Here is a 12,019-nt window from a genome sequence, read left to right on the forward strand (position 1 = left end):
GAGAGAGAGAGAGAGAGAGAGAGAGAGAGAGAGAGAGAGAGAGAGAGAGAGAGAGAGAGAGAGAGAGAGAGAGAGAGAGAGAGAGAACAGGCTCTTTATTAGTACAGATCCCAACGGACCTGCCCCCTTAACGATCCCAACGGACCCCTTATTGATATGGATCCCAACGGATCCGTCCCCTTAACGGTTCCAACGGACCCCTTATTAGGAGCCCCCACTACATGAACCTGGCTCTGATATCACTGTTAGATATGATATACCCACTACATGAACCTGGCTCTGATATCACTGTTAGATATGATATAATCCATATATATCTCCACAACGATACGATATTGTCCATTTTGGGTCCACGCTCTCATGGTTTTATTTTTTTTGGGCATTACCCAAAAGGTCTCGTACCAATGAGATATTTTTCATCTTATAATCTCAGAATTTTTTTCATATATTTTCAATGTGGGACTTTGATTGTTATCCCAACATTGAGAAGTTGGATTATAGTATTAAGTATAATAAAATTTTTAAAATGAAAAAATTTAGTTGCTTACGGAGTGTGTCGAATTGTTATACTATACTTCTTATCCAACATATTTCGTGAGTAATTAAATTTTTTTTATGTTTAATATTATAATTTAACTCTAAATCCTAAACGAAAAATCTTAAATGACTCAACTATAAGTCAGAAATAAAAAATAAAAAGACACTGTTATTATTTCAGAAGTTCGAAACCCTTTTGGGCATCTTGAATATTTTATTGCAGACGAGTTGAATTTTTTTTTAGGATTTAATATTTAAGTTAAAGGAAATGGAAATTGAAAAAACAAAAAAATTAACTTTGGGTGTTGATGGATTGCTCATGGTTTAGTGTGCAGGATAACAAAACTCTCTCTATATATATAGATGAACAAACATTAAGTTGTTTTTTTTTCAAAATCAAAGGGACGTCCCATTTTTTTATCAAAAGGGCATCCCACTCTATTATTCCGTCGTGTACAATTATTTAATTGTCCTCTAATACTATTTAGTACTGTTATCTCCTGTCTAATTTTGTATCGATTGGATGCAATATAGTAGTCACAAAATTATAATTGCTATTACGTGAACAAAAGTGATAGGAATTCACATTATAGCAGTGACGATTTCGTACTTACTACAACGTGAACATGAATTCATATTATAACAGTTACGGTTTCGTATCTAATACAACATGAACATGAATTCATATTGTAGTATCTACATAATCATAACTACAATTGTTCACGTTGTGTAGTTACTGTTATAATATGAACAAGAATTTATGTTGTAGTAGTTACGATTTTATAATTACTATAATGTAAATTTTTATTCACATTAGAGGAGCTACAAAATTGTAATTGTTATAACATACTCAACTGATTCAAAATTTATATGAAAAATAATAGTATTCAAAATTTATATGAAAAATAATAGTATTGAAATAATTATACATAACTGAACAATAAAATAGAGAATTTTTTTTTGATAAAAAAATTAAAGTGGAGTGCAGATGATTTGAAAATAAAAGGATGTCTTTTCGAATTTTGTCCTAAATATATATATTATGTCATTACTTATTCTTATTTAGTGGTATATAGGTGCTTATAAAGTAAGTTCATTTTAGATTTCATAATTTTATGGTTAAATAGTATTTTAATGAAATATTTAAACTTTAAGGTAGAATTGCTTATAAAAGAACAGTTGGGATTCTTGTCACAACAAATTCCTGTCATAAATTTATCATAATAAATCTGGACTGTTAGATTTTAAAATAGAAGATTAAATCCAAGTCATCACAATCACCCATTCAATCTACGACCTGGATTTAATCTTAACTTTAAAATCGAACGGTCCAAATTTGTTGTGATAAATTTGTGATAGGAATTTGTTGTGACAAGAAGCTTTATTTATAAAAGAATTCATTTTAGCCTCTATAATCTCTTGCTTTCTCCCTTCTACAAAATAAGCCTCCTAAAGCTTTAAAATATGCCCTCCTGTGTTATGTTGGGTAAAAAAATCAATGATTTTATAAAATTCATATTATTAGTTCTTGTAGTTGCTTTCTTAAATCTTAGATTACAATTTTATTCTAAGAAATGAAATTTCTCTTCCACTCGCTTTCTTTCCAAGAAAACACTATTTATAAAAAGAAAAAAATACACACACTAAGCAACAACATAAAATCATAATTTTATTCTTAATTTTTTATATGCAAATATAGTATTTTATTTCTATTTTTAAATTATTAAAAATATAATATTCTAAACTACAAAGCTTAGTCAAATTAAAAATCAATCGATTGATTACTTTTTTTTAAGAATAAACTTATATATGAATTTTCTCACAAGTATAATTCTAAACAATTTAAAACAAAAGATATACAATAATTTGCCAATCTAATTTGTAGAGAAATTGTTGCCAACTTAATGTAATAATGTTGTTAAAATTAAATATGATTGTAGCCCTCGTGTAATGGTACTACCAATGACACATTTGGTTCAGGATTATTATTGATAATTTTGATTATCTATCTAAGTTTATCAACGATAATTTTATTTAATTTAGATTTTGATCGATTTCTAAGTAATGTAGCATCACTGTTACATTATCAAAATGTCAGCAAATGAGTTATAAATTTGGAATATGATTACCTCGGTAATCTAAGATTTTTTACAATTTCGAAGGTTAATAATTTTTTTTCATTATTACCTTCAATTTTAAAATTAAATTAATTAAAATATACCATAAAACCTAATTAAAATTAAATTAATTAATTCAATAATCTAAATTTAAAAGAGATAATTTATTTTAAATTTAAAAAATAAAATTAATGAATTATATTTATTAATTTAATAAATTATTTTATTAAAATAATTATTTTAATGAATTATTTATTAAAATATATAAAAATTTATTTTAAATTTTAAAAATTAAAATGAATGAATTATATTTATTAATTTAATGAGTTATTTTATTAAAATATATAAAAATTTATTTTAAATTTTAAAACTTTTAAATAAATTATATTTATTTTTAAATATATTATCAATTTATTACATTATTAATATTATTAATATTAATATTATTATTTTAATTTAAAAAAACTAATCAAGGGTAATATAGTTACTTTAGTGGTGGATGAAAATTTTTCACATGGTCGGTCTTACGTTCATCTATGAAACGACCATTTATGAAGAGGTAAATCGAGAAACTACAGTTGATTACGATAGAGGAGGGAAGACACAACGAAGGAGGAGAGATTCGAACCCTTGTCCTCTTCTGCAAATTTGTTCAGTCATAACCAACTCAGCTATACTCCAGAGGCAAACTTTCTTTTGGTCGAGCTGATACTTTGATGGTTAATGAGAAATTTTCTTAGGATCTAGTTATTTAGGATTAATCGGATGGTAAGAACATGATACTTAGATTATAAATTAAAATAAAAATAAATATGATCGTAATCTCAACCCCTTTTTTATTATTATTTAAAAAAAAATTATTTTAAACTACGAGGGGTTAAATGCGAACAAAAATAAACTCCGGACGGCAAACACAATTTTCTAAAATTGAAAGCGTCTCTTCTGAACACGTGCCTGGCGCGTGATCGCAAGGCATCTGCTTCCCCTCACCTCCGGTCTTCCTCGTTCACACCTCCCCCGATCCACGTGTTGCGGCGCTGGGCGCTTTCTCGCCTAGACTCGACCCATTGTCGGAGGAGGCACGGAGCAGCTAGTGACCACTGCCGGTGACGGGATCCCTTGACAGCAACTACACAGCGAGGAGAGAGGAAGAAAGGTCCAAGCAAAACCCAGAGCCCAAGAAGTGCAGCGCGTCCTTGTCTCCTCCCCCTCCTCCTCCTTCCCTATATATACCCGGCCGGAGCGAGGAGGAGGGGAGGACGCCCTTGCTCTGCCTTCTTCTCTGGTGTTTGTCGTCGTCGGCTGTCGAGCGAGCGAGCGAGTGAGCGAGAGATGCAGCAGCACCTGATGCAGATGCAGCCGATGATGGCGGCCTACGCGTCCCCTAATCAAGTCACCACCGATATCATCCAGCAGGTACGGTTCTTCTGATCCCTCCTCGCCCCCGTCTTTCCCCTCTCGCCCGTTGCTGTCGTGCCGAGAATCGTGGGCCGCGTTCTCATTGTCGTTAACGGCCTTTATCAGGCTCGTCTGTTTTTGTTGTTGCGGCAAACCAGCGATCGTCTTCTCGTTGTCGTTAATGGCGATTGCGAGCTTCTTGCTTCGTGTTATCCGGCGCTTCTGTTTCTAGGGCTTGGATGGATGTTAGTCCCGTCTTGCACTGTGATCCTACAAAAAACCGTGTTTTTTTGGTGCTGCAGTAATGCTTCGATGATTAGGACGACATTGGCTCTTCTTCCTTGCTTCGATCGGGATCGTGTTTCCATCCTCGTCAGTGTCTTATGGTAGCTTGCTTCTCATCGTGTCGTGCTTGTATTCCATCCTGTCAAACAAAAAAAAATCTTGTTTTTTTAGGACTACTGTCAGGATGGAATGGTGTTCGACTCATTTTTCATCTCGACAGAGAACATGAGGCTTTTGGCGACGTTGTACAAAATGTGCGTTTACTCCTGTTCTTGCTTCGTGATCCTTTTGAACTTCAGTTCTAATGTCTTCTTCCCTGCATTTTTAAAGGATTGGTGTTCTTCATCTCGACAGAAAAATTCTAGATTCTATCAAAAAAGTGTTTTCGATCGCACTCTTGGTGTTTTGAGCAATCTTTAGTCTCTAAGTTAGATCTTCTGTTCCCAACAAGATCGATCTTTTCTTCTAGTTGTAGCTTGCTTGGGTATGCACTGCCTATCAGATACCTTTCAAGCTTGGCAACCACATCAAGACATTCCCTTTCAGAGGATGGGCCTCCATTAGAATCTCAAGGCTCGCTTGGTGTTTGTTCAGTGGCAAATAATGGAGTTCTTTCTCTGTTGCTTCTACTGCTGTTTTTCATACATTTTGTTGATCTGATACTCTCAATTCAAGAATGTTTGGTGGTTAAACATTCATATATTTCTTAGTTTTCTTATCTTCGATTGCGATAAATTGATGCCGTATGTTATCTTATCTTCTTTTCTTATGGTATCATAGTTTTGTTGATTAGGTCAAGCAAAGATTGAGTAGCATACATGAAAGTTTTGTTACTTTATGGATCATTTGAACAACTGATGTACCTTAATTCACATATTACACCTTTTGTTTATGGCTAAATTTATTGAAAATTGAAGTCATTTTTTGGTCCTTCTTCATTACAAGGAAATAGGTAGATGACCTTTTCTCTCATTTGTCTCTGAACTTATGCACACTCAGAATCAAACCTCTAGAATATTCTTCTTCATTAGTAACATAATGTAGTAGATACAAATTACTTAATATATCTGTTCATAATCTAGTAGCATATTTCGTTGGATATCTTGCTTTCCTCAATGCAATCTGAAGAATTTGCCTACTACTGCAGTACTTGGATGAGAATAAGCAGTTGATTCTAGCTATTCTGGACAACCAAAATGCTGGGAAAGCTGATGAATGTGCCGAGTAAGTCTCAAACATGTCGTAGATACGATCATAATTCAAAGGCTACACAAAGAACTACTGTGTTAAGCTAATGATAATATATAAATGTGAAGTTTCTTGTTTCGATTTGCCTTGCAAACAAGAACCTTGATCTTCCCTTAGCGTTTCTTATTAATATCATGTTCTTATTTGCCTTAAGGTTGTTATTGTAGTCTAGATGCTTTTCCTTTTAGTCGGGAATCGAATTTTTTGTGGATTTATGTTACTCATCCTATGACAGGAACCAAGCTAAGCTTCAAAGGAATTTGATGTACCTTGCGGCGATTGCAGATAATCAGCAACAAGCACCCACAATTGCTCAGGTTTGCATCCTGGATTTGCTATTGATGATTGTGCTCGATTTAACTTTGGATTGCTTCTCGAGCAGTTTCCGCCCAATCCTGTCATGCAATCAGGCCCTCGTTACATGCAACACCCGCAAGCTCAGCCGATGACTCCTCAGTCGCTCATGGCTGCTCGATCGTCCCTGTTATACGCTCAGTCACCAATCTCTGCCCTGCAGCAGCAGCAGCAAGCAGCACTGCATAGCCAGCTCGGAGTGAGCTCCGGCAGCAGCAGTGGTGGATTCAACATGCTTCATGGAGAGGCGAGCATCGGAGGGAACACACTTGCTGGCGGAGTGTTTTCCGATTTCGGCCGCAGTGGTTCGATGAAGCAAGATGCCGGCAGTGCATTGTCAAACGAAGGGCGCGGAAGCAACAACTCCGGCAGACAAAATGGAGATGGCACAAAGAGTGTCTACATGAAGGGAGCAGAAGAGGAAGGGAACTAGGTTAGTTGCTGTGGCGATGTGGAAGGCCAAAGTGAAACGGCCATCATTCGATCTGTTTTGGATTCTTGTTGTGTCGGTGATGGCATTGGCATATGATGTTCTATTCGGTTAGAGTAGATATGCAGGATTAGTGTGGTGAAGAACTTAATGTTATGCTTTAAAAACCTTGCCCATGTCATCTTGTGGCCTTCTGCAAAACTATCTCCTTTACCTTAGTTCTAGCTCATTAAGCTATGTCACTCGAATCCATGAGACTGATGTGAAGCATCCCACAAGTGTGGAAGTAAAGAGGACTTAGGATTTAGGGTGAAATATGAGAGAAACTAAAGAATCAAATTATAATAAGATTTTTTTTCTTAAAAAAATCCGGGATGTAAAATGAATATTTTCCCAAGAAAAATAAATTGCAACCTGATCCACCCATTATGACCTCATCAACTCTTTGCAGAGATCTTCACTCCACAATCAGAATTCAACATGGCAACGACAATTCCCATCAAGAACGATGGTGAAAAAAAAAATTGACATGCGGTAAGAAAGTTGATCAAATCGGCAACTAAGAACTCGAAGAACCAACAGAGATAGGAACAGTGAAAATGCGGGGAATGTGAAGTATAATACATTGTGAAATAGCTAACCAGGATGAATTCAGAGAAACATTGTTTTTACCGAGTTGTAAAATATTCACTGTGGTGCAGATGGATCGACTAAGTTGCAGTATCAGTGGTTATATATCGCATGCATCAGCTTCCTTATTCTTCTTCAATATCAAATGCATCATAATACCTGAGAAGATGAAATGGCACCCCAATTTAGTCCTACAAAGAAAGTATTACAAGTCCAAATGAGCGAGTGCTTAACCATTTTGAATTAGTGAGTGTGCTGGATAAGTTATTAGGTGAGTTCTCTCATCTATGCGTGTCACAATATAAATTTAGGGATTCTTGAAGAGGTAGCAGCCATATCACTATCATATTCAAACATTTGAATCAGTAAAAAATTTAGAACACAGTTTGCATAGAAGGCATTAAAAATGATTTTATACTAAAGCAACAAATCAATCTGCAGAGGCACTTTCTATTATTGCATTAATGGGTCATTATAAAAGCTATTGCTCTCGCAGAAATAGAGTTTGCTGGCTATCAAGAGCTACAATGCAAGTCGAGCTAATACAAGTTACATATATATGAACAGGCTGTAGAAAAGCAAGAGCCAGATTTGGTAACCTTAGTGAGATTCTATCCAAATGGCCTTTGGAACTAAGGAAGCGAAGAGAAATAACTGTCAAATGCATCTAAAGAAAAGCATTTCAGGAAACTAACTTTTCATTGGATCCTAAAAGATGGCTCTGTAGTTTCATTTATGCACAAACAACATTGTTTTCCGTAGCAAACCCTATTTAATGAATGCACGGTTAAAGATCGAGTGAGAAATAATTCAAACCAGCTTTTTCTTCTTTGGCCTCCTTTTCCGGCATGGTTTGCGGGCATCAGAGCCAGAACTCACGTTGCTGTTCTGAGATCTCATTCCATTTACAAATCTCGAACTATTGGAGGATGGACCACTCCTACTAGTTGATGCGTTGCTAGATGTAGACATCACAACATTTTCAACAGGCTGGTTTCTGCTTGATGGCATTGAGCGAGGTGGCGGCATTAGAGCTCGAGCAGATATTAGCCTCTGTAAGGACATGTTAGGCAATTGCATGTCAAATCTGACCTATGTGAAGAGAAAAAGATGAGAAGCTGATTGTTGCAGATCCAAAGGGAAGTAACCTGATTCCTTTCATCGCTGGACATACCGGATGTTGCTTTGCCAGAAGTACTTGAAGCTGGTTCTCTGCAAATAAAACAGCAAACTCTCCTGGTGCGTATCAATAAGATCTATGAAATAAAGAAAAATATTCAAAGAAAATTAAGGTGCTTCAGGGATTAATTATTCATACAGGTCTAGATGTAAATGATGACTTAACTTTTCATTTTATAATACTCTAGGCATTAGGTCACAGACTCGGTGTTTTAACCATTATAAAAAGTAGTAAATGAATGGTTGGCACGTTGAATTTGATCATTGGTAATATATTAACAAGAATTAAACAACAGGATCAGCTAGGTTAAAGATACATTGACAGCCGCACCTGTGAATCTTCACTTGGCAGATGCACCAAAGCTCTGGGAAATTTCCAAGGTAGCTCAAGATGCAAAACTATCCACCTACACATTTTTTTATCGACATGCAACAGCATGATGCAAATCATACTGAGAGATATAAACCCAAGTGGTGCCAAGTGATGTGGTCTGTGGTTTGTGGTCTGATGAAAGGTAGCCAGCTAATGTCATTCGTGTTTGAACTATTGGCAGATCCAAATCCAAAGGTGAACTCCATTTATATGTTATATAGAAATATTTGTTGCTTCTAGGTATAAACACGTGGCGTCTAGATGCATGCTTCCATAAAGCTAGTTTGAAAATTTTTACAAGAGGAATTAGAAAGTCAACACCAAAGATGAATAGCAGATCCAGAGTTAGGTTGGTGTGGAGGGGAAAAAAAGGTCCAGCACCATCTTCAATGATTTCCAGCAACACAAAAGTATAACTTGAAGACTAGAAGAATCCATAATGGGCAAACAAATTCACTATCATATATGTTTTGGGCTATAGTTTAATACCATGATTCAGTTTGTAACTGACCATAACAACTACAGATCATTAGCTCTACCCAGTCGGCATACATACACCTTTTATCATCCCTTACAATTTCACCTGAATGTTCATTTGTTTCTTTCCATGCAGCAAACTCTTTCTAATATCCAATGACATCCTCAGACCCAACATTAAGTTAAACAAGAGATAATATAACAAACTGGTTGGCAAGGTGAAATATAATCTCTTAAGGAACCTTTTGTGATGGTTTAACCAGTATGTTTCCTCAAAAAAAAAAAAAAAAAATCAAATGTGAGTCTTTCAACAAAGACAGTCTTACAAAAAATTAAAATTATCAGCTTAGAAAACTCAATCAATGAAAAAATAGCATACCTAGTACTTCTATCTGTCCATTCATCGTCTGCCTCTGCCTCATCACTTGAACTTCCACACAAGAAGAAGTCATCCTCGCTGACATCTAAAGCATCATCATCACTTGCTGTTTCTGCAAGTCAGTATGACCATATTGAAAATTTTAGTATAACAAAGGCCAAACACCAAGTGATCGATGCATAACAATATTTGTTCATATACTAAAGTACTTGGTGTCACGCAAAATGCTATCAAGTGTAACAAATTGAAACAGTTAGTAAACTATGTGGATGAGTAGTGAATAACTGAAAAATAAGAATATCATAACCTTCTAAATCCTTTCCATTTGCAGCAGCAGCTATCAGATAAGCTTTAACCTGTTGACGTAATTTGTTTCTCTTATCAACAATTGCTGGGTTATCACCACCAACAAACAGTGACACATATTTTTCAGTCTTGGGGAAGAACTGTATCATCAAAGGGAATAAATCAGGTGTCACTTTGAAATATCTTCAGTGTTTAGCATCAACTAGACAAACAATAAAAGCATCACTCAGCACAGATTAAACAGCAAGTTAATAACTAGAGAGATGCTACTCCTAATAAATTTCTAAAATTTTAAAATCTTTTGATGCACCAGCTACCTAGCAAACAGAAACAAGACTAAGACCATTCCCATAGTCCGACTGATGAAGGGAAAAATTGAACTCACACGAACATAATTTAGATCCTCCTTTAGCTTTGAAAGCTGATACAAAATATTTTCATCTGGGACATGATCTAATGATGCGCGTTGTTGTTTCTCAAGCCTCCTTATCGTCCTTTCAACCTTTCGCCTCTCTAATTAAAAACCACAGCAAGATAAACTGAAAAAGATGAGCAAAAGCATGATCCTACAAATTACAATAGTTTTCATTTTGAAACTATACCCAAGAATTTTATCTTTTTGTCCCTTAGACGTAACTTATGTTCCAATTCCAAGAGTGTCTGCAGCTCCTGTTGCTGTTTGAGTTCTTCAAGCTTCTTTTCCTGAGCCTTCCTGACTTCATCATCTAAGTCCTAGATACACCCAACATATTAAAAGACTCTCCAAGCAAACAAAGGTTTTTTTATAGATAAAAAGGAATATATTACACATAGGAAAGCAACTAGACACCATGGTTTTATTGAACAGTTAAATTTACGATTACAAAATTTTCACCCAACAACCAAAAAATTCACAAAAGATATTTATAGGAAAAAAATAAAGTTAATTGTTAATCAAGACCCATAGCAATATTTTACTCAACAGCTAACAGCAATAAAGATTAATGCCATAATTGAATTTTTCTTCATCAGAGCTTCCTCAGTACGCAACTGCAGGACTATACACTGAATAAGTGTTTCCATGAATCTTCATGATAATTTAGACATTTGAGAAGATTAATGTGGCAATGAAGGAAACCGTAAGCAGCCAGTGACTTGCAAATAAAAATGGAAAAATAATGTCATTTTTGTAACACTTAAAAAGATCTACATGACTTCTATGAGAAAATATGAAGAAGATAACATGACAACATGATTGTGAAATCTAAAACTTATAATACAATAGACATTGTCTCATGACGTTGGGGCTGCACAATCTAAATTAAGCAATTGTCGTCCATAAAGAAAGGCTCTTGCAAGTTCAGGGTTTAGCAAGGATCATATAGCAGATAACTCTGTCACAAAAAAGTAAAATTAAATGACTTTTCAATAATGAAACTCAAATGTGGCAATTATTATTTTCAATTGCTTCCACAATTAGAACACCGACCACATAAACAAAACCACACCACCAAAATGCTGTGATATTATCCTCCCACATAAAAGCCTCATACACGAAGGCACCAAAAGAACATGCAAGCAACTAAATGCTGTAATACTACCGTTTTAGCTAAATGGAAGTTGAGGCCTGCGTACCTTACGAAGAAAGCGCTCGACGGAACGGATCTGACTCTTGAGGGAGACGCGTTTCAACTTGTTGCGCCTCTTATCCAGCCCCACCCCCTTGGAGCGCCGCCCAAGGGGTCGCCGCTCCTCGATCCGACGCCTGGCGTAGCCACCATGAGCCATTCCCGATGATTTACAACCCGCCGGAGCTAGATCGACATCGCCTGGGAGCCCGGATCAAGGAATACGGTGGAATCGGCGGAGAATTCGCGATCGGAAGCAGGAATTGCTCCGCTTCGGTTCCTAGGGTTCCTCTCGTCGAACGGGGTAGAGGGAGAAGAGAGAGAGAGAACCTCTTCGTTACACGTCGTATCAAGGTCAAGGACAGTTAGCTTCACGCTCTTCAGTCTTCAACGATGAATAAATGGGCCGACTAAGCCCAATAAGTCCAAAAGATACAGCCCAATTAACTATTCTCCATGCGAGGCACGTGACTTCATGAACCGGAAAAAGAGGCGATTGGAACCGGTCTAGCACAACTTGCAAACGTTTTCATTTTACTCTCACTATTTTATAAATTATAATTCACCCCTAGGCTCTTCAAAAAAAAAAAAAAAAAAAAAAGATAATCCCAATAGCCACATCTCTGGGGTGGTCGGTCCGGTCCACGGAAGTTTCCCACCGACCACCAGGGTAAATCAGGAAGCGCATACAGCGGCCAA

General features: G+C 36.1%; 2 protein-coding genes across 2 annotated transcripts; one reads left to right on the plus strand and one right to left on the minus strand.

Annotated features, from left to right (window-relative positions):
* Positions 1 to 3,769: 3,769 nt before the first annotated feature.
* Positions 3,770 to 6,572, plus strand: LOC141828064 (GRF-interacting factor 1-like). The gene is made up of 4 exons (XM_074715421.1): positions 3,770 to 4,070; positions 5,485 to 5,561; positions 5,821 to 5,902; positions 5,968 to 6,572. Exons 1-4 carry the CDS (start codon positions 3,987 to 3,989, stop codon positions 6,370 to 6,372), a joined length of 648 nt encoding a protein of 215 aa, XP_074571522.1. The 5' UTR covers positions 3,770 to 3,986; the 3' UTR covers positions 6,373 to 6,572.
* Positions 6,573 to 6,850: 278 nt separating this feature from the next.
* On the minus strand, positions 6,851 to 11,662 carry LOC141827413 (uncharacterized). The gene is made up of 8 exons (XM_074714647.1): positions 11,328 to 11,662; positions 10,316 to 10,445; positions 10,099 to 10,226; positions 9,715 to 9,853; positions 9,408 to 9,519; positions 8,148 to 8,211; positions 7,816 to 8,052; positions 6,851 to 7,158 (listed from the first exon to the last, which is right to left on the minus strand). Exons 1-8 carry the CDS (start codon positions 11,478 to 11,480, stop codon positions 7,150 to 7,152), a joined length of 972 nt encoding a protein of 323 aa, XP_074570748.1. The 5' UTR covers positions 11,481 to 11,662; the 3' UTR covers positions 6,851 to 7,149.
* Positions 11,663 to 12,019: the final 357 nt, after the last annotated feature.

Source organism: Curcuma longa, chromosome 4 (assembly GCF_044706935.1).
Source record: "Curcuma longa cultivar G26 ecotype Majalengka, Jawa Barat chromosome 4, ITB_CL_G26_1.1, whole genome shotgun sequence".
NCBI classification, from domain to species: Eukaryota; Viridiplantae; Streptophyta; class Magnoliopsida; order Zingiberales; family Zingiberaceae; genus Curcuma; species Curcuma longa.

What these genes read in the sequence shown, in the direction of transcription:
- LOC141827413 (XM_074714647.1), bottom strand. Translation starts at nt 11,480, where the DNA reads ATGGCTCATGGTGGCTACGCCAGGCGTCGGATCGAGGAGCGGCGACCC. An exon ending in TCGAGCGCTTTCTTCGTAAG is followed by an intron (nt 10,446 to 11,327) that starts GTACGCAGGCCT and finishes GGGTGTATCTAG; the next exon opens with GACTTAGATGATGAAGTCAG. An exon ending in CCAGCGATGAAAGGAATCAG is followed by an intron (nt 8,053 to 8,147) that starts GTTACTTCCCTT and finishes ATGTCCTTACAG; the next exon opens with AGGCTAATATCTGCTCGAGC.
- LOC141828064 (XM_074715421.1), top strand. Translation starts at nt 3,987, where the DNA reads ATGCAGCAGCACCTGATGCAGATGCAGCCGATGATGGCGGCCTACGCG. An exon ending in AAAGCTGATGAATGTGCCGA is followed by an intron (nt 5,562 to 5,820) that starts GTAAGTCTCAAA and finishes ATCCTATGACAG; the next exon opens with GAACCAAGCTAAGCTTCAAA. An exon ending in AAGCACCCACAATTGCTCAG is followed by an intron (nt 5,903 to 5,967) that starts GTTTGCATCCTG and finishes CTTCTCGAGCAG; the next exon opens with TTTCCGCCCAATCCTGTCAT.